At 44.2% G+C, this 21,731-nt stretch overlaps 1 protein-coding gene across 5 annotated transcripts in view; it reads right to left on the bottom strand.

Moving 5' to 3' along the window:
* Nucleotides 1-21,731, bottom strand: part of GLYR1 (glyoxylate reductase 1 homolog) — a 94,654-nt gene that overhangs the window by 27,657 nt on the left and 45,266 nt on the right. For all 5 annotated transcript variants that reach the window (XM_082261827.1, XM_082261828.1, XM_082261829.1 and 2 more), the window contains one exon: nucleotides 2,012-2,083. In XM_082261827.1, coding sequence (XP_082117953.1) covers nucleotides 2,012-2,083 — 72 coding nt within the window. The remainder of the gene's footprint in view (nucleotides 1-2,011; nucleotides 2,084-21,731) is intronic.

The raw sequence follows: 21,731 nt of genomic DNA, 5'->3' as shown, positions 1-21,731 counted from the left end.
TGTTTTCATGTGCCCTGTTCGCATCATGTGTGTGCATTGCATAAAAACAGCATATTTTTATGGAATGTATGACATGTTACAATGCACTGCAGCAAATTTCAAGGTGCTGCTGTGTATAGAGCTGAACTAAATGTTATTTTTGACATTTAAAAAAAGAAAGCGTAAACCATTCTAAACAACGCGATACAATGTAACAATGCATCACACCATAGCACATGCATTATACTGACCATAAAGAGTACCTTCTGCTGTCAACGCACCCTTAGTTATGTTGAGGACAGTGCAAAACCCCTTTCACACAGGGCGGAGGGCCCGTCTGCTGAGCCACCTGTTGAGCAGGGGGAGGGCCCAACGGCTGATCCACCAAGTACATATTTTTAGCACCGATAACTGTAGTAATTAGGGATGCACCGAAATTTCCGGCCGAAAATGGGACTATCCCATTTCGGCCGAAAATGGGTTAAAAATGCCGAAATTAACAATCTGTGCATTAATGAACTAACAGACCGGGCGGGAGGGCGGGCGAGCGGCCACTAATAGCTGTCACTATGTGAGCCTTAACTTCTCTTCAATTCCCTGTCAGCGACACGATGTACATGAATTAACTGACACTCCGGGCGGGGGGAGCGGCCGCCAATAGATATAACTATGTGATCCTTCACTTCCCTGTCAGCGGGACTGTGTGTGAATGAACTGACACCGGGCGGGAGGGCGGGGGGAGCGGCCGCTAATAACTATAACTATGTGAGCCTTCACTTCCCTGTCAGGCATGTATCTCCTCTGACAGGGAGATGAAGCGCTCACATAGTTATAGCTGAGGCAAGCTTACCATTGGTATTAGTAATATGCAGCATGAGGGGGTTAATGTATTGTCACTGCTGCATTAGTGACCAACCAGTGGCAGTTAATTAACCCCTTTGTGCTGCATTAGTGCAACCAGTATCAGTGCAACCAGTGTTAACACCGATACTGGTTGCATTAAGGAAGCACAAAGGGGTTAATTAACTGCCACTGGTCAGTCACTAATGCATCAGTGACCAGCAGTGGCAATACATTAACCCCCTCATGCTGCATAATACAAATACCATTGGCAATTAAATTAACCTATTGCCAACCCGTCACAGTACATATACTGTGACAGGGTGGCAGCGACAGGTTCCATCTATTTTAAAATTATTTGGGGGAAAAAGTCATTTTCAGTTTTCGGCCATCCTGCATTTTCGGTTTCGGCCCAAAAATTTCATTTCGGTGCATCCCTAGTAGTAATGTCAGGTATCCGATTTATCCTCCACAATGTCGCAGTCCCGCAAAGAAAAAAAAAAAAAAATAATGACAAATTTTTCCCCTAGTTTGTAGATGCGATAACTTTTGCACAAACCAATCAATATACACTTATAGGGATTTTTTTTTACTAAAAATATGTAGCAGAATACATATTGGCCTAAAATGATGAAAAAATGTGTTTTCATTTTTTTTTCTTGGGAATGTTTTATAGCAGAAAGTAAAAAAAAAAAAAAATATTTTTTTCCAGAATGGTCACTCTGTTTATAGTGGGGGGGGGGGGGGGGGGGGGGGGGGAAGAAGGAAAAAAATTGCAGAAGTGATCAAACACAACCAAAAGAAAAAAAAAAAGCTATTTGTGGGGGAAAAAAGAAAGGACATCAATTTTATTTAGGTACAACGCAATTGTCAGTTAAAGTAACGCAGAGCCGTATCGCAAAATATGGCCTGATCATAAGGGGGGTAAATCCTTCCAGTCCTTAAGTGGTTAAAGAGACAAAATATGGGGAAATAAGTATAGCAAAGATGTATCACATTTTTTTTTTTTTTTTTTATGGAAGCGATGTCTCCAATAAGCTGAGCATACATTTCACACACAGGAAAAAACTATTTCAGGTAAGGGACAATGACGGCACCTAAGGTCACTGAATATGCACTGTAACCGTACGTAGTATGGCTCCACAAGTTCTTGGGGCCAAAAATGACAAACAAGGAACTGGCATAACTCTACCTTTTTTAACACCATCTCTGTGCCAAGGGTTCTGTGTCCGTGAAGCAGCCAATTGTCGCCCGCAGAGTCCTCCTGCAATGGAAGCAAACAGCATTGCTTATAAAGTCACCAACACACCTTTGTGTACTCTGCAATTATCTGCTAGTGATCAAACATGGCAGCTCAACGGCAGCCAAAACTTTTTTTTTTTCTAGTTTTGGAGAGAGTGGGAAGTTTGGAAACTCAGGAAGTGATGATGAATCTCTCCAGCGAGGATCCACATCAATAAAACCTTTGTGATCACCATTATGGGAGAAGAATCCTAGGTAAGGAAAACGTCCCCTCATTTCTGGTCCTAGAGGCAACACAAGCGAATCTTTTTGAAAGGAAACACTAGCAGCATAAATTACAGGTTTTACCTCTTCCTAGAACTACAAAAGAAAAGTTTTGGCTGTAGCTGGGACTTTAAAACACATGTCCACCCCGAAGTTATTAATACGGTTATGAAGTGATAACAGTAGATCCAACCAACTGCCAGGTTCTTATATCTCACATAGACTTGTAGGTCTTTCCCGAAACAGTTCTAAAGTCTGCCTCCCTTATTCTGCTACATTCCCCAAAATGAGAAAATACCCAATCTCTGTGTAATCCCCTGCAGCCAGAATGCAGAGGTCACATCACAGGGGTATGTACTTCCCAAAGTCTACAAATTTACAACTTTCTGCATCCTGTGTCACCAATCAAATCTAGCCTTTCCTGGCAGTTCTGAATCTGATTAGTGGCTGTGAGAAGCCTCTTGGCACTGACTTTTGGTATGGGGAAGAGGTTCTCAAATCACAAAAAAAAAAAAAAAAAAAAAAGTGTGGTGGACAGGTGCACTACAAAAATGCGGCTCTGTGCTTTTATATGCATCAAGAGTTTTCATTTCAATATACCGCTGTGTACTTTTAAAAGATCAAATTGTAGCAAAAAAGAAATAGTACTGGCACAGGCTGCAGAAGATATCCGATACCCAAATGACTGGAATAAATCATCAATATAGAAATCAGGCCATAAACACCAGACTGCTTTAAAATGTAACCGCACAATTAGCATGTGCCGTGTTTTTAGATCTTCTGTTCGAGAACGAGTCACAGCTGGGCTTATGCAAGAATAGGAATACAGAATGCCAACTTAACTGTATAAAATTCTATAAACACGCCTATGTGTAAAATATTTCTATGTGCCCTCGGGTTTTTAATCTGAAGTCACAGGAAAAAAAAAAAAAAAAAATCTTGGTTGTTTATATTAGTGATCGACAGATGTTTTTTTATTGCAGATATCGATATTTTGGTCATCGCATATTGGCAATCAGCCGATATTTTCGTCCATTCAATTTTTTTTCTTTACAGGTACTCTTGTGGAGGGATCTGGGGGGGTCTAAAAGACCCCAAACACCTCCTCTGCACTTAAATGCATTCAAAACGCCAAGTTTGGCTGTTTTAAATGCTGTCATTTTTTTAAATTTGGCGCCAAGTACCCGGAAGTGATGTCATGACATCACTTCCGTGTTTTTACATGGAGACCTGTTCAGACCCGAATGCAGCTTTGTTCGGGTCTCTCTTCGGTGGCCGCGCAGGCTGGTTGAAGGACGGGAGACCCGGGCGAGCCGCGGAAGGGGGAGAGGGACACATCCCCACCTTGCAACGACAGCCGAGCATCCTCTCCGCCACATCGGTTGTCATTACAAGACAGCCGGACGTCGGCTATGGACGCTGATACCGGGGTGATGCCTCTAGCTGCAGGCATCACTCAGATACATGCACTTTCCCGAAATATCGGTAACCTCAGGGGCCGAGGCAAGACTTTAGCAATGTGAATGTTGAGTAGCATAATGCTGCTTAGGTTGTCACGATCATTACAACACAGCTGGAAGGCACTGGCTGCATCACCAGTACCTCAGAAAAATGGGAAGGAAAGCAAGTGTAATTTCCAAAATTTCATTATACGTGTTTTTTGGTTAGGAGGGAAGATCCACTTTAACCACTTGCCGACTGCCAGCAGTACATGTACTGCAGCAAGTCGGCTCTATTGCGTGAAATTACGCACCTGTACGCTGTTTCTTGCAATAGTCAGTGGGGGCTGACTGGCCAGAGGGGGAGCTAATCAGCGGGTCTGGTGGAAGTGATGTCTGCCGGCCATCCACGAGCGCTCCCCAGAGAGACAGCAGGGCAGTCTGCCTACGTAAACAAGGCAGACCGCCGTTCTGTCAGATGAACACAGTGATCTTGTGTTCCTTTAGGAACACATATCTCTGTTCATCTAGTCAGTCCATCCCCCCACACAATTAGAAAGCACCCCCTAGGGACGCACTTAACCCTTTGATCGCCCCTGGCGTTAACCCCTTCCCCGTCAGTGTCATTAGTACAATAACCGTGCATATTTTTAGCATCGATTACTGTAGTAACGTCACTGGTCCCCTCAAAAGTGTCAATTGTCAGTTAGGTGGTGTCCGATCTGCCTGCCACAATCCCGCAAAAAAAAAAAAAACCCCCTCGCTGATCGCCGCCATTACTAGTAAAAAAATAAATGAAATAAAAATGCCCCAAATCTATCCCCTAGTTTGTAGATGCAATAACTTTTGCACAATCCAAAAAAATAAATACGTTTATTGGGGTTATTTTTTTTTTTTTACAAAAAATATGTAGCAGAATACATATTGGCCTAAAATAATGAAAAAAATAGATATTTTTGTATTTTTTTAATTGGCTGGGTTTTACAGCAGAAAGGAAAAAAAATAGATTTTTGTCTTACCGTAAAATCCTTTTCTCTGATGTTCATTGACGGACACAGCTCCAGAATCTTCTTGACCATTGGGTTATGCTGCACCCTACAGGAGTAGGACACTAGGAAGGAAAAAGCTTTACCACGCCTATGGGGCAGTCCCAGGGGATATACTCCCACTTCCTGCTATAGGCACTTAGTTTTGTTGCAAGCGGTGTCAGAAGAATATACAAGCTATAACCCAACTCAATAGAGGGGTGGGTGCTGTGTCTGTCAATGAACATCAGAGAAAAGGATTTTACGGTAAGACAAAAATCCAATTTTCCCTTTCATTCATTGACAGACACAGCTCCACAATCTACTTGACCATTGGGACGTCCCAAAGCAGTGTCAAACATGAGGGGGGTGGGGAAAAAAAAAAAAAGTTCCCAAAAGGCTAAACCTAGCCAACAAGGTAACATGGAGCTAAACCAGGAAAAACTGGAGCTCACCTGAAACATACACCCTCAAAGAGGACTAGTCCTCTCAAACAGCAGCTTGCAAAACCTTGCGGCAAAAAGCAGAATCAACAGATGCCAGCACATCTACTTTGTAAAATGTTATGAAAGTGCGCATAGACAACCAAGTGGCCATCTTGCAAACCTGCATCACTAACGCCTGATGGCGGAAGGCCAAAGAGGCACCAAGCACCGGCATAGAATATGCGTTAATAGGGAAAGGAAAAACCTGACCCTTGAGTGATTAGGCCTGCACCACCGTATGTCTGATCCATCTGGAAATGGTCGTGGCAGACGCGGCCAACCCCTGCGAGGTCCATCCGTAAGGACAATAGGAAGTCTCATTTCCCAAATGACTCGGATGTCGCCAGGTACACCCTGAATGTCCGAACCACATCCAGAGGAAACCAGAGACAACCTTAGGAAGGAATGACTGACAAGGGTTAAGCACCACTTTATCTCTGTGAACTACCAAGTAAGTTGAACAAGACAAAGCTGCCAGCTCCAACACCCTAAGTGCAGAAGAAATAGCCACCAAAAAGGCGACCTTCTGGGACAATGTAAGCAGAGGAATCTCGCAAATATTTTTGAACGGCGGTTACTGAAGAACCAACAGCACCAAGTTGAGAACCCATGGGGCAACGGAGATCGCACTGTGGCGCAAGTGGCGAACCCCCGAAACAAAAGTGTGAACCAAAGAATATGTAGCCTAGGATGTTAAAGGAAAACCACCATAGCTGAGACCTGGCCCTTGATGGTACCCAAGGCCTGACGCTGCTCAACACCTCATTGGAGAAAAGCCAAACTCTGAGCCACCAAAAAGGAGCGGGGGGTGAACCCCAAGAGATTCACACCAGCAAGTACGTTCTTCAAATGTGATGGTAAATTTTCCTAGAAGTAGATTTGCTACATTTCAGCAGCGTGGGAATCACCGATTCAGACAACCGTCAATCTTTCAGCACCTGGCTTTCGACAGCCAAGCCGTTAAGGCTAGCGACTGTAAAGCAAGATGGAAGATTGGCCCTTGGGTCAACAGATCTCCTCTGAGAGGACGTGTCTAAGGAGCATCGGCAAGCAACCGTATCAGATCTCCATACAAAGACCAACGAGGCAAGTCTGTAGCCACTAGGATGTCCGCAATCCCTTCTGCCTCAATCCTAAGCAGGAGTCTTGGCAGAAGTTCAAGAGGGGGAAAAGCGTATATCAGACGATACTGGCACCAAGGAGCCACCAGTGCATCTGTGGCATCGGCCCGAGAATCCCAAGAACGTGCCACAAACCTAAGCACCTCCCTGTTGAGACGAGAGGCCAACAGGACCACCTCAGAAGTTCCCCCTGGAGACAACTAATTAAACACCTCCGGAGGAAATGTCTAGTATATCGATCGGTAGTCTGAATGCTTCCAGAGTCCAGACCCCCTAAGCACAATTCCTGCCAAAAAAACGCCACCCCACCCGGACAGACTGGCATCCGTGGAGACCACTGTCCAGTACAGAGGAAGGAAAGATTTTGCCTGCCGTAGCACCTGGAGAGGGAACCCACCGAATCAGGGACCCTCTCGTACCCTGACTCAACCGGATTAGAATGTCTAGAGACACTGGATTCTTGTCCCACATGCAATAATTATTTTGCAGAGGTCTCATGTGAAACTGTGCAAAGCAGAGTCTCCGACTGTCCTGCCAGACAACCAGGAGATTACTGTGCGGACTCTTCAAGAGTTCGGTTGAAAATTACAATTTCCAGGAATCGGCTCTGGTTCCATCCACCAAGTTGGACTATCTGGGTTTGCTTTGGACTTGGCCTCAGCCAGGGTGTTCCTACAATGGGACAAGCTCCAAAAGCTGCAGGATGCCATTCAGCTCCTGTTGACCAGCAGTCGGTCGTCTCTCAGGACTTGAATGCGGGTGCTGGGTCTGATGGTGTCTACCTTTTTTGAGGCGACTCGCTTTGCACAGTTTCACATGAGACCTCTGCAAAATAATTATTGCCATGTGGGACAAGAATCCAGTACCGCAATCCCCTGCTGGCGCGACAACGCCAACACCGGGGCCAACACTGTGTGAAGACCCGAGGAGCTGAGGCGGGACCAAAGGGTAGTGCCATGAACTGATAATGTTCCTCACCCACGGCAAAGCAGAGGAAGCACGGATGACCGACATATCGGAATAGGAAAGCAAGCGTCCTTGATATCGATAGAGGCAGAAGATCCCCTTGATGTAGGGATGCCACTACCATACGAATGGACTCAATTCGGAACATCTGTACCCACAGAGTGGTTCAGAGCTTGAGGTCCAAGATTGGACATACCGTGCCTTCTTTCCTGGGAACTGTAAACAAGTTTGAATAACACCCATGAAAAAAAAAATGTTTTGATTCTGAAACCGGAACGATCTCCCCTTGTAGCAGAAAGTCTTGCACCTCCCCAAAGAGACCTCGCAGGCGGTCTGGGGATAATGTTGGAAGGAAAGAACCTCTCTGGGAGGATAAGACTTAACAGGATCTTGTAGCCGGACCGAACCAGCGGAAAGAAGTGAAGACGTCCCCCCACCCCAGATACAGGTGAGAGCGCACCTTCAGGCAGATAAGGGCTAGTTGCAGGTCTGTGAGGACATGCTCTCGGCATACCAGACCAGGTCCTCTTGGAACCTCCGAAGGAGGTCCTGACAGACTTCGATCCCTTGATCTTGAGATCCTGAGGAACGAAAAGGCCGCTTATGAGCAAAGAGAGAAAAGGCCCATGACTGCGACGAGACACTCTGCCCCTGGCAGCCTGTTGAAGCAGAGTACTCTTCCCTCTGAAAGACCCTTAATGATATCATCCAAGGAGGATCTGAACAGGTGATTCCCCACTAAGGGAAGATCAGATAAGGCCTTCTGGAAAGTCTGGTCTGCAGACCAGCATTTCAGCCATATCATGCGCCGAAAGGACCACAGCTGTCACGGACAGCCTAGAAACTAAGGGAGTCGCATCTAGAGAGGCATCACAGACAAACTGCAACCCCTGGACCAACTGGTCCGCTAGCTTTGCAAAGGCAGGGGGAAGCGGTGCCCCCCCCTCCCCTCCAGATCCTGGCGCAAAATCTTTGCCCACGCCGTTAAGAGTCTGGGACACCAAGCTATGGTGAACACCAGCCCAAGGACCGAACCAGCCACAGTAAATGTGGCGGACCAAGTCTTGGCTCTCCTGTCACTGTATTTAAAGGTCGGAGACTCCCCCATCGTGAATCAGAGTGGATTTATTTGGCCCTGGAAACCTGGGAGTCCACCACAGGTGAGACATCCACATATTCAACAGAGACTCCTCAAGTGGATACCATCTATTGAAACGCTTAGGCACTGCCATATTGCGTTTAGGACCACACCACTGACTCGTGACAATTTTTTCAAGGTAGGTGGGAAAAGGAAATACCTTTGCCACTTATAAGGAGCTGCTGGTACCAAAAGAGGACCGATGCCTCCAACGCAGCAGCTGCATCCTCCATTTCTTTTTTAAAATGCCCGCACCGACACAATCAGTGCAGCTAACAACGCCTTTACATGTGTGACTGCAGTATAAGAGGACTATCCACTTACCAGAGACGCAGTCCCAGTAGGGTCGCTACAAACCAAGCTCACCCCGAAACATAACAATCAAGGGATGCCACCGACTGCGATCTCGCAAGGGGACGCCAGCCAAGGTCCACAAATTGACCACCCATGAGACCCAGCAAAAAAAAAAAAAAAAGGGGCGTCGCTCTCGGACCCCTCCATAGCGGACAAAATAGGACATAGCCCCCTTAAAGGGATGCGGACACGCAGGCAGAGAACCCTCACCCACACAACGGCCGCAAGACTGTCACTAAAAATAAAGCGCGCCCAAAGCGCCACCCTGCTCAATGGACATGCCAAGCTGACCATATGGCCCAGCAGGCCGCAGCCTAAATTTTTGAGGAAGCGCAGCTGCAATTGCACGGATTTCCAGTCCGGCAGATTCCCCCCCCCAACGGCGTCGCCCACCTAGGCTGCATGGCCTAGGAGGCCACAAGCCGCAGCCTAAATTTTTGAGGGTGCCCAGCCATGGGAACTCAAGCCCCAGTGGTCTGCTCGGCCAGCAGCCTGGTCAGCAGCTTGTGCCGATGGGTAGGCCGCAAAGCCACGGCCTAAATTTTTGGCCGGATCTGCCTGCCTCACATAGGTTTCGGACAGCAGCTCTGTCATCCGCAAATAGGCAGCGTTTTTGGCCGGATCCGGCAGCGTGAGGCGCATACCTGTGGGTGGTAAAAAAAAAAATGTTCCCCCAGCAGGGAGCCCAAAAGGACATCCCTGCCCCAGTCACTAACCCCAGGAGGCAGAGAACCTGTTCAAAACTTCCCCCCCGTTGTGCAACCCGGTCAGCAGCCACCACATCCAACCCCCCTTTCTGGAGCATGTGGCAAAACCAGCTCCTACCGCACCGCCAAAAGACCGACAGTGACTGTTTAGAGGGGCCTGTTTAGAGAGGGGGAGGATGGAGGAGAATCCGGGGGTCTGACCATCCCAGGAAGGGGCCCACGTCCACCCCGAAAGACCACCAGGGGAGAGGGGGGGAACACTACTTACCACACCATGGAAACCGGGTGGGCACCACTCCAGGCAGACCACCGCACCATTGGAATGGGGGTACTGCAGGCCAGAGGCACACTGTGACTCAGGTCGTGACCAGGTCTGTGCGCCCTAGTGAGACGTTTAACTCGCCAGCAAGCCCAGGCAGAAAAAAAACTGGGCACCTATTGCAGGAAGTGGAAGTATATCCCCTGGAACTGCCCATAGGCATGGTGAAGTTTTTCCCTGCCTAGTGTCCTACTCCTGTAGGGGGCAGCATAACCCAACGGTCAAGATTCTGGCGCTGTGTCTGTCAATGAAACGAAAAAGAAATTTTTTCAAAATGGTCCCCATTTGTTTAAAAATAAAAACCGCAGTGGTGATCAAATAGCAGCAAAAGAAAGCTCTATTTGTGGGGGGGGGGGGGGGGGCAAAGAAGGACATACATTTTTTTATGGGTACAGCTTCGCACGACCGCGCAATTGTCACTTAAAGTAATGCAGTGCCGTGTCGCAAAAATGGCCTCATCATTAAGGGGGTAAAACCTTCAGGTCCAGAAGTGGTTAAAAGGCAAGTCTAAATTTATAATAATAACAATTAATAATATAGGACTGAATATTCCAATTCCTACATATCCCAGCCACTGGGGGGGGGGGGGGGCAATAAAAAACCCACAAATGTTTCCTCAGCATAAACAGCAGATATAAGCAAGCTACAAGGAAAGGTGAAAGCTGAACTCCATGCAAAGACCATTTTAATCTCTACACGTATCCGTTTATAAAACTTTTGCCCCAACCTTAAATATCACTGTGAACCAAAATCAGACTCAACTGCACTGCACTGCACAGGAGAACCTCTTCATTGAACTGCTGCTCGTACCTTGCCAAATTACAGGCTGGAGGGGGGAGGCCACCAAAGATTTAAAACATCAAAAGCTAATTTTTCTTAGGATTACCCATTAGATGGGTGAAGATCATTACTGTCACCTTGGGGAAGATGTAAAGGGAGATGCTTCCAGCTAAAGACAAGACATATAACCAAAGAAGATCTCTGAGAAACAAAGAATGATTTTTGCATGGAGTTCCGCTTTAAAAAGTGCATGCATACAGATTAGCATAATTGGGTGACAAGGAGATGGTTGAGTGTTTGAGTTAACCGCAACAAGAGACTGCGAAGATCCAGGTCTTGTGGTGCAGTCCACCACCTGCTTATGTCAAATTACAAGTTATATTTTCTATCAACAGTTTCCATTAAAGATTGGTTTGGCGAATTCCAATGGAGGGAGTGGGGCGAGACTCATGTGTAAATATGACCTCATGTTTTTTAAAAAGGATTAACACTGAAAGTAAAGACAAGCCTCCTTATGTAATGGCATCAAAGTCACAAATCCAGGGGATCCCTTAACAAGCTTCAGCTTCTCCTTCCCATCACCTACCTCACCTGCCTATTGGTCAGGGAGGCCATTTATTTTAAAGTTCGGCTGTCAGTGTTGCACAGGAAGCCGTTTGTTGCCAAGGCCTTAAGAGATCTAAAAGATTGGTGATAACAAGGGCAGGCAGTTCCATTAATTTCTAATTATCTGACGCTTATGGGAAGAGCAACACAAACCTAGTCATATGTACACAGGAAATTCACCTCCTCTCCTCTCACCATTAGGCGAAGTTTTGCCTAAAGGGCCATTCCACCCCAGAGTTGTATTTCAGTAACAGGTGAAACCAAGTTACCAGGCAACTTCCATTTATGTCTATGAAACTTTAGCAATGAGACCTCTGTCAAAGCCCTTGTCTACCATGGAGCTTTGGGTGCACCTGCTCACCCTGGTGACCCCTCCATCCAGCTGTGTACTAGAGAGATGGGGGCAAAACAAGAAGAAAAGCCGCTCAGGTGCAAGTTCAGCACTCGGTGCAGGTCAGATCCGCCATCCAAGCATGTAGACATCCAAAAAGAGAAAGACCGCACTCAGAGAAGTTGAATAAAAATCAATAGAACTCCTTTATTCTCCATGAAAACAGCAGACACAGTGCAATACACGGACAGACGTGTCGGGTTGACGCGTTTCACGATATAAATCGCTTAATCATGTGTGGTTATGATTAAGCGATTTATATCGTGAAACGCGTCAACCCGACACGTCTGTCCGTGTATTGCACTGTCTGTCTGCTGTTTTCATGGAGAATAAAGGAGTTCTATTGATTTTTATTCAACTTCTCTGAGTGCGGTCTTTCTCTTTTTGGATGTCTACTAGAGAGATGGGGGCCCACCTTAAAAACTGAAACATGTATCCCTGCCTTCAGAACAAACAGATTAGCTGTGGTTATAGCCAAGACGCTGATCGAGGGGGGAATGTCAAACAGGGTGGTTGCACAGAAGTTGATCAGTAGATCGACTTGTGTGTGACCTCCCTGCTCATACATGGATTGAAGTTCAGCTAGTCCCTGCTGAACTGGCCAAATTTCGATCTACATAATGGCCAGCTTAAAGCACTATTAAAGATTCAGCTTTTTTAAACATGTTCTACTTCCCTCCTCTGTGCAATAGTTTTGCACAAAACAGCTGCAATCCTCTTCTCACGTCCCTCCGCTAGCACTCCTGGCTGAGTGCCCCCATAGCAAGCTGCTTTCTCTAGGCCAGGGGCTCTCTCGTGCAAGCTCACTCCCAAGCCACCTCATTGTGTCGAATAGATACACAGAGCATGGCTCAGCCCCACCCCCTCCTTACTGGCTGTGATTGACAGCAGTGGGAGTCAATGGAGGCAGAGACCAAGCAGAGCTTTTGCTCAAGCATATCACTGGACTACTACTTTAAGTCCTGCCTACAAACTAGGACACATATATATCAAGTGCTCACTCCCAGGATTACAGGATCAAGCGGTCTCCCTCTCTCTGTACTATCAATGGCTTAACTCAGCAGGGCTACAGCCCTGATTGTAGGCAGGATGGCGCTAATCGCTTACTGTGGGAGTTTTTTGGCCAGGCGTTGGGGGATGCAATGATTATGGCCATTTTTTCACTCGATTGCTCATGACCTACAGGTATGTCATTCAAATTAAGCAAAATTTTCTAAGCTACACTTTTTTATTTTCTAATTAGGGCCTCTAGACTGCATAGCCAAAATGTACTTTTGAACCAATCTATGCCTAAAGTGTCCTCAACTAAAGAACATTGCAAGTTATTCTTTACAATAGAAGCCAAGACCTGAGTATAATCATGCTTTTTTTTTTTTTTTTTTTTAAAAGAACTGGTAAGGCAATAAATTTATGTTAGTGGGGGATTCTAAAATCTGTCTGCAAATGTGGAACTCAATTTAAATGCAGAAATCAACTGATCGACATAAAAAAAAATAAAATTGCAAGCTAAATAAACCTGCCAGCATACTAGTTGTAAGGTGGAATGACCCTTTAGGTGTTAATCACGCATGCAAGAGCCTAAACAGAAATAACCAACGTGGTCATTAGGCAATTGTATTAGGTCATTTACACTTCTCCACAAACCATGCAACATGTGCAAACGTGACAATTCTGCTAGAGCAGTGGTCCTCTAATCCGGTCCTCTGGTCCCACTAACAGGCCAGGTTTTAAGTATTACCTTGGGGAGATGCAGACTAGAATACTGCAATCACTGAGCAGCAAATGAGATCACCTGTGATGTAATTTAGTTATCTTGCAAACCTGGCCTGTTAGTGGGCCCCGAGGACCAGGGTTGAGGACCACTGTGCTAGAGCACCAATTTTGATTGGACAAGAGGACAATCAGAGCCAACACTAGAATAAACTAGTGGCCCTGTGGTATTGCCTGCACCATGTGCCCCAATATTAAAGAAGGCTTCAAGGACCACTCCTGTGGTGCCCAGAGAAAGGAAAAGCTGACAGACTGCCATTTCCTAACTTGCTCTTGAAACATTAAAGATAGAAAACTGGTCACATGGGGAAGCGATCCGTTCTTCCTTCAGACGCTTCCACATATGAGCATCTAAACTGAGATCCTGAATGAGCAGCTCAGTAAACAATTCCTCTCCACTTCCAGTTTAATAAAACAGGAATTAAATCAATGGTTTTGTATGTGCGCAAAAAGATTCAGCTCACTCCAGAACGTGTTGCATGTGTGGATGATGCAGGTTTTCAAATGGAAACCTGACCATTTTACCACAGGGGAGGACTCTGTTCCATAACGACTGGAAAAGAAATAAAACCTATAACACACTGCTAGCATTTACAGGCAGGAAGCTAGAAAATGGCAAGAACCTTCACAGTCCATTCTGCAAACGTAAAACATAAATGTGGATGTAAACCCCAATGAGGACCTTCTCATAGAATGTTCCTCTTTGGTCTGTTAAAGCAGAACTAAAGGAACTTTACTTACCTGCTCTCTAAGGGCTCGTTCACAACATGGTGCAGAGACGTCAGTATTTCTGCATGCATTTTGCAAGGGCTCAAAGAAAACAATGTGCCCAACATGCAGATTTTTTCTGCACATGAATCTGCAATGTTTATGCAGTTTTCTGCACGTTAAAAAAAAAAAAAAAAAAAAAAAAAGTGAAAAGGGCACTTAACTTGGAAGCATGAAAACTGATGTCAACGTGCATAAAAACTCACCGAAACACGAATGAAAACTGATGTCTCTGAAAGTGAAATCTGCATGGTTTCCCCATGAGTTTTCATGCATGTATGGTGTGAACGAGCCCTTGTGGTCTAGGTCTCTCACCAGGTACCGGTCTTTGGACAGCTCCATTGGCCGACACTGGATGCCGTAACTCCTGCCCATGTGCAGGCCTCCATAATCCTGGTGCACAGGGACTATGCCAGTGATGTAAGCTGAACATGCACGCTCGGTTTACATGCTGCACAAGACTGCGAGTAGGCAGGTAGGTAGGTGTATGTCATCACATGAGACACAGTGTTGATTTCCTAAAATTGCAGCATGCCAATTTTGGTGCAGCTCTCTGCTTCCAAGTTTTGTCAAACTTCATTGAACAAGTTGTTAGAAGCGGATTGGTTGCTTTGCACAGCTGCACCAGATTCTGAGTGCAGTTCTGCTGCGGCGAGAGGGGAGCAGACAAAACCTCGTAACTATGGTTAGAAAGCACTTAGCAACACAGGACAAAGTGCTACATGTACTTTGTCCTATATGGGACAGAACTGTACATTTTTTTTTATTAAAGATATTTATAGAACTAGAGTTTGGTTATACCTGGTTAGAAAGTGCAAAAAAAAAAAAAAAAAAAAAAAAAAAAGCTATCCAACCTGTCAGAACTTTAAAGCGATAGTATACTCTTTTTTTTCTTTTACCTACAGGTAAGCCTATAATAAGGCTTACCTGTAGGTACAATTAATATCTCCTAAACCTACATTTGCCCTGCATGCAGCCGCTGATGCTAGCGCGCAAATGCTCTGAAGGTCCGGCGGACCTTCAGAGTTCCTTGCCGGGCACTTGCCGGAAAGAGTGACGTCATCGCGGCTCCGGCCACTCACAGCGCCGGAGCCGTCGAACCTACAGCGGTGTCTGGGGGTCCGTGTTGGGGCTTCGTTTTAAGGTAAGTATTTCATAATGAGCTAGTATGCGATGCATACTAGCTCATTATGCCTTTGTCTTGCAGGGGTTTTTTTTTTTTTTTTTTTTTTTTTTTTTTTTTTAGGCAGTATACAACCACTTTAACCACTTAAGCCCCGGAGGATTTGGCTGCTAAAGGTCCAGACCCCTTTTTTCAACTTGGCACTTCGTGACTTTAACTGATAATTGCGCGGTCATGCAATGCAGTACCTAAACGAAATTTACGTCCTTTTTTTCCCACAAACAGAGCTTTCTTTTTGTGGTATTTGATCACCTCTGCGCTTTTTATTTTTTGCGATATTAATAAAAAAAGAGCGAAAATTTTGCAAAAAAATGACATTTTCAACTTTGTCTTTTAAAAAATATCCAATATACTCAATTTATGTCATTTTTTTTGGCCAAAATATATTTAGCTACACGTCTTTGACAAAAAAAAAATCAATGAGCGTATTTTTATTGGTTTGCGCAAAAGTTATAGCGTCTACAAACTATGGTGTAAATACTGAAATTTACGAAGCTTTAATTTCTGACTGCCTATCTCATTTCATGAAGTGCTAAAATGGCGGGGCAGTACAAAACCCCCCCAAACTACCACTTTTTGGAAAGTAGACATCCTAAGGAATGTTCTGAGGGGCATGTTGAGCTCATTGAATATTTTATTTTTTTGTCACAGGTGTTTGAAAAATGACAAAAATAATTTTTTTTTTTTTTTTTACACAAAGTTGTCATTGAAATGATATATTGCTCACACATGCCATGGGTATATGTGTAATTACACCCCAAAATATATTCTGCTGCTTCTCCTGAGTACAGGGATACCACATATGTGAGACTTTTTGGGAGCGTAGCTGTGTACGGGAGCCGGAAAACAAATCACCACCATCAGAATTTCAAAGGGCGTACATTTTTCATTGCATTTTCTCACTACCTATAACGGTTTTGGAGGCCCTGAAATGTCAAGATACCACAAAACCCCCCCAAATGACCCCATTTTGGAAAGTAGACACCCCAAGCTGTTTGCTGAGAGGCATGGTGAGTCCATGGAATATTTTATATTTTGCCACAAGTTTCGGGAAAATTACAATTTTTTTTTTTAATTTTTTTTTTTTACACAACGTTGTCACTAAAAGATAAATTTCTCACACATGCCATGGGTATATGTGGAATGACACCCCAAAATACATTCTGCCACTTCTCCTGAGTATGGGGATGCCCCATGTGTGAGACTTTTTGGGAGCCTAGCTGTGTACAGGACCGCGAAAACCAATCAACACTCTCAGGTTTTCTAATGGCGTAAATTGTTCATGTCACCTCTGCACTACCTGTCGCAGTTTCGGAGGCCCTAAAATTCCAAAATAGCACAAAACCCCCCCAAATGACCCCATTTTGCAAAGTAGACACCCCAAGCTATTTGCTGAGAGGCATGGTGAGTCCATGGAATATTTTATATTTTGCCACAAGTTCCGGGAAATATATATATATATATATATATTTTTTTTTTTTTACACAAAGTTGTCAGTAAATGATATATTGCTCACACATGCCATGGGTATATGTGAAATGACACCCCAAAATACATTCTGCTGCTTCTCCTGAGTACAAGGATACCCCATGTGTAAGACTTTTTTGCAGTCTAGCCGCGTACAGGACCCGGAAAACCAATCTGCACCTTCTGGCTTTCTAAGGGCGTAAATTGTTGATCTCACTCCTTACTACCTATCACACTTTTGAAGTCCATAAAAGGCCAAGATGGCACAAAACCCCCCCAAATGACCCCATTTTGCAAAGTAGACACTCCAATCTATTTGCTGAGAGGCATGGTGAGTATTTTGCAGCTCTCATTTTTTTTGGAAAATGAAGAAAAAACAGGAAAATGCATTTTTTTTCCTCTTTTTTCAATTTCCAAAACTTTGTGACAAAAAGTGAGATCTGCAAAACACTCAACATGCCTCTCTGCAAATAGCTCAGGGTGTCTACTTTCCAAAATGGGGTCATTTGGGGGGGTTTTGTGCTATCTTGGAATTTTAGGGCCTCCGAAACTGTGATAGGTAGTCAGGAGTGAAATCAACAATTTACGCCCTTGGAAAGCCTGAAAGTGGAGGTTGGTTTTCGGGGTCCTGTACTCGGCTAGACTGCAAAAAAGTCTCACACATGGGGTATCCCTGTACTCAGGAGAAGCAGCAGAATGTATATTGGGGTGTCATTTCACATATACCCGTGGCATGTGTGAGCAATATATCATTTACTGACAGCTTTGTGTAAAAAAAAAAAAAAAATATATATATATATATATTTCCCGGAACTTGTGGTAAAATATAAAATATTCCATGGACTCACCATGCCTCTCAGCAAACAGCTTGGGGTGTCTACTTTCCAAAATGGGGTCATTTGGGGGGGTTTTGTGCTATCTTAGAATTTTAGGGCCTCCGAAACTGTGATAGGTAGTCAGGAGTGAAATCAACAATTTACGCCCTTGGAAAGCCTGAAAGTGGAGGTTGGATTTCGGGGTCCTGTACTCGGCTAGACTGCAAAAAAGTCTCACACATGGGGTATCCCTGTACTCAGGAGAAGCAGCAGAATGTATTTTGGGGTGTCATTTCACATATACCCGTGGCATGTGTGAGCAATATATCATTTACTGACAGCTTTGTGTAAAAAAAAAAAAAATATATATATATATATATATTTCCCGGAACTTGTGGTAAAATATAAAATATTCCATGGACTCACCATGCCTCTCAGCAAACAGCTTGGGGTGTCTACTTTCCAAAATGGGGTCATTTGGGGGGGTTTTGTGCTATCTTAGAATTTTAGGGCCTCCGAAACTGTGATAGGTAGTCAGGAGTGAAATCAACAATTTACGCCCTTGGAAAGCCTGAAAGTGGAGGTTGGATTTCGGGGTCCTGTACTCGGCTAGACTGCAAAAAAGTCTCACACATGGGGTATCCCTGTACTCAGGAGAAGCAGCAGAATGTATATTGGGGTGTCATTTCACATATACCCATGGCATGTGTGAGCAATATATCATTTACTGACAGCTTTTTGTAAAAAAAAAAAAAAATATATATATATATATATTTCCCGGAACTTGTGGCAAAATATAAAATATTCCATGGACTCACCATGCCTCTCAGCAAACAGCTTGGGGTGTCTACTTTCCAAAATGGGGTCATTTGGAGGGGTTTTGTGCTATCTTAGAATTTTAGGGCCTCCGAAACTGTGATAGGTAGTCAGGAGTGAAATCAACAATTTACGCCCTTGGAAAGCCTGAAAGTGGAGGTTGGATTTCGGGGTCCTGTACTCGGCTAGACTGCAAAAAAGTCTCACACATGGGGTATCCCTGTACTCAGGAGAAGCAGCAGAATGTATATTGGGGTGTCATTTCACATATACCCATGGCATGTGTGAGCAATATATCATTTACTGACAGCTTTTTGTAAAAAAAAAAAAAAATATATATATATATATATTTCCCGGAACTTGTGGCAAAATATAAAATATTCCATGGACTCACCATGCCTCTCAGCAAACAGCTTGGGGTGTCTACTTTCCAAAATGGGGTCATTTGGGGGGGTTTTGTGCTATCTTGGAATTTTAGGGCCTCCGAAACTGTGATAGGTAGTCAGGAATGAAATCAACAATTTACGCCTTTGGAAAGCCTGAAAGTGGGGACTGGTTTTCGGGGACCTGTACTCGGCTAGACTGCAAAAAAGTTTCACACATGGGGTATCCCTGTACTCAGGATAAGCAGCAGAATGTATTTTGGGGTGTCATTTCACATATACACATGGCATGTGTGAGCAATATATCATTTAGTGACAACTTTCTGTAAAAAAACAACAAAAAAAAAAGAAATAATAATTTTCCCGACACTTGTAGCAAAATATAAAATATTCCATGGACTCACCATGCCTCTCAGCAAATAGCTTTGGGTGTCTACTTTTCAAAAAGGGGTCATTTGGGGGGTGTTTGAACAGTCCCGGCATTTTACGCTCAATCTTAGCCACACATCACCCACTCTTCTAACCACTTGAAAACCAAGCCTTTTCTGTGCCTTTTTGTTTACATGAAAAAATATTTTTTTTTTACTAGAAAATTACTTTGAACCCCCAAACATTATATATTTCTTTAAAGCAGAGGCCCTATAGAATAAAATGGTGGATGTTGCAATTTTTTTTGTCACACGGTATTTGCGCACAGATTTTCCAAACGCAATTTTTGCGAAAAAAATACATTTTTTTTAAATTTATTGCACAAATACACTATATAATTCCAATTTGTTTGGTAAAATTTAAAAGATGATCTTATGCCGAGTTCATAGACACCTGACATGACATGCTTTAAAAATTGCGCACACCTGCGCAGCGGCAAAAACGTACGTACATTTTTAAAAACCTTTAAAAGTCTCTACAGGTTACCACTTTAGACTTACAGAGGAGGTCTACTGCAAGAATTACTGCACTCGATCTGGCGATCGCGGCGATACCTCACATGCATGCTGAAATTGCGGTTTACATATGACACTAGACCAACGCGTGCGTGTGCCATTGCGCGCAAGCACGGGGGAAAGGGGGCGGAGCTCGATTTTTTTTTTTTTTTTTTTTGCTCTTTTATGTTATTTTGACACCTTTCCTTTAATTTTTTTTTTTTTTAAATCATTTTTATTGCTATCACAGTGAATTTAGATATCCCCTATGATAGCAATCGGTAGTGACAGGTACTCTTTTTTTTAAAAATTGGGGTCTTTTATACTCTAGATCTCTCCTCTGACCTTAATGCTTCTGACCACGCCAAAATTGGTGTGATAAAATACTTTCCCAATTTCCCAATGGCCCTGTTTATTTCTGGCGAAAAAGAAGTCATGAAATGCTCGTAGCCTCCGGCATCTTAGGCCATAGAGATGATTGGAGCCATTCTAATCTTCAATTAGCTCTATGGTTAGATAACTGAACCACCGGCTGCACTCTCGGGTTAACCGGTGGGACAGGAGAGCCCGAGAAAAACCACGGAAGGCTGCGGAAGGCGGCGGTGGGGGGGGGGAGGCCCCTCCCACTGCATGTAAAAGCAGTCTAGCGGCCAATTACCTGCTAGGATTGCTTTTACATGTAAGCCGACCGCTGGCTGTAAAAAACGATACCAAGATGATGCCTAAATCTGCAGGCATCATCCTGGTATAACCACTCAAAGTCCAGCAACGTACCAGTACATTGCTAGTCCTTGTTTGGCATATAGGTTTTTTTTTTTTTCATGCAGCCTGTGGGCTGAACGGAAAAAAAGAGAACCTATCAGAAATCAGCACAAGAATAATGCGTAGTATTACTCATCATTAACCGCCCAAACAACCACCCACTGAATTTAATGATGGGTATACACGGCACTATCCACGTATACCAAAATAGGATTTTAACTGCAGTGCTGAAATCAGAAAATCACCACAGCTGCTATCAGCAAAGGTATCCATATATGCTGAGCGCAAACGCTGTTTGTGTCAGAATATATAAAATCAATGCGTGGTAGCCGACGAGGGACCTGCAAGAGAAACAGGTCACAAAAGAATGAAAAAACAAAGTACATTAAAAAAAAGTACATTAGGAAGAGTAGGACATATAAAATGACTGACAACAACAAAAGTTTTTGGATTCTCATCATTAACCGCCCAAACAGCCACCCACTGAATTTAATGATGGGTATACACGGCGCTATCCACGTATACCAAAATAGGATTTTAACTGCAGTGCTGAAATCAGAAAATCACCACAGCTGCTATCAGCAAAGGTATCCATATATGCTGAGCGCAAACACTGTTTGTGTCAGAATATATAAAATCAATGCGTGGTAGCCGACGAGTACCTGCAGGAGAAACAGGTCACAAAAGAATGAAAAAACAAACAAAGGACATTTAAATGTACAGTAAGAAGAGTAGAAGGACATATAAAATGACTGACACAACAACAGTTTTTGGATCCTTTTATTTTTCTTTCTAACTGTTTCTTCATGTCTTGATTTGGGAGGGACTGCGATCTTCTGCGATCTTCTCTTCCAGCTTGGGTCTCTCAAAATGTCGATGGACATCCAACATCCTTCGAGACCCTGTGTTTGTGTGCCCTACACTGTGTCGTGCTGTACCCTACACTAAAACTCCACTAGTGTATGGTAGCGCTCAAAACATTCCCCGATGCAGAGACCAGGTTGGTCAGGACATTTGGGACAATAATAACGGGTGTCACGCCTAAATCCGCGCCTGCTACAGACACGACATCTTCTTTGGGGCCATCTTTGGGTAGGGGTACTCGGGAGGGCATAAGGAAAATGCCTCTCATGCAGCCGGCTCACTGCATCTGGAAGGGGAAGTTGGGCAGGCATGCCTCCTGGGTAC

Source organism: Pelophylax lessonae, assembly GCF_965119305.1.
Source record: "Pelophylax lessonae genome assembly, chromosome: 6".
NCBI classification, from domain to species: domain Eukaryota; kingdom Metazoa; phylum Chordata; class Amphibia; order Anura; family Ranidae; genus Pelophylax; species Pelophylax lessonae.
The sequence above is the reverse complement of the archived record's forward strand: the minus strand, read 5'-3'. Positions and strand labels throughout refer to the sequence as shown.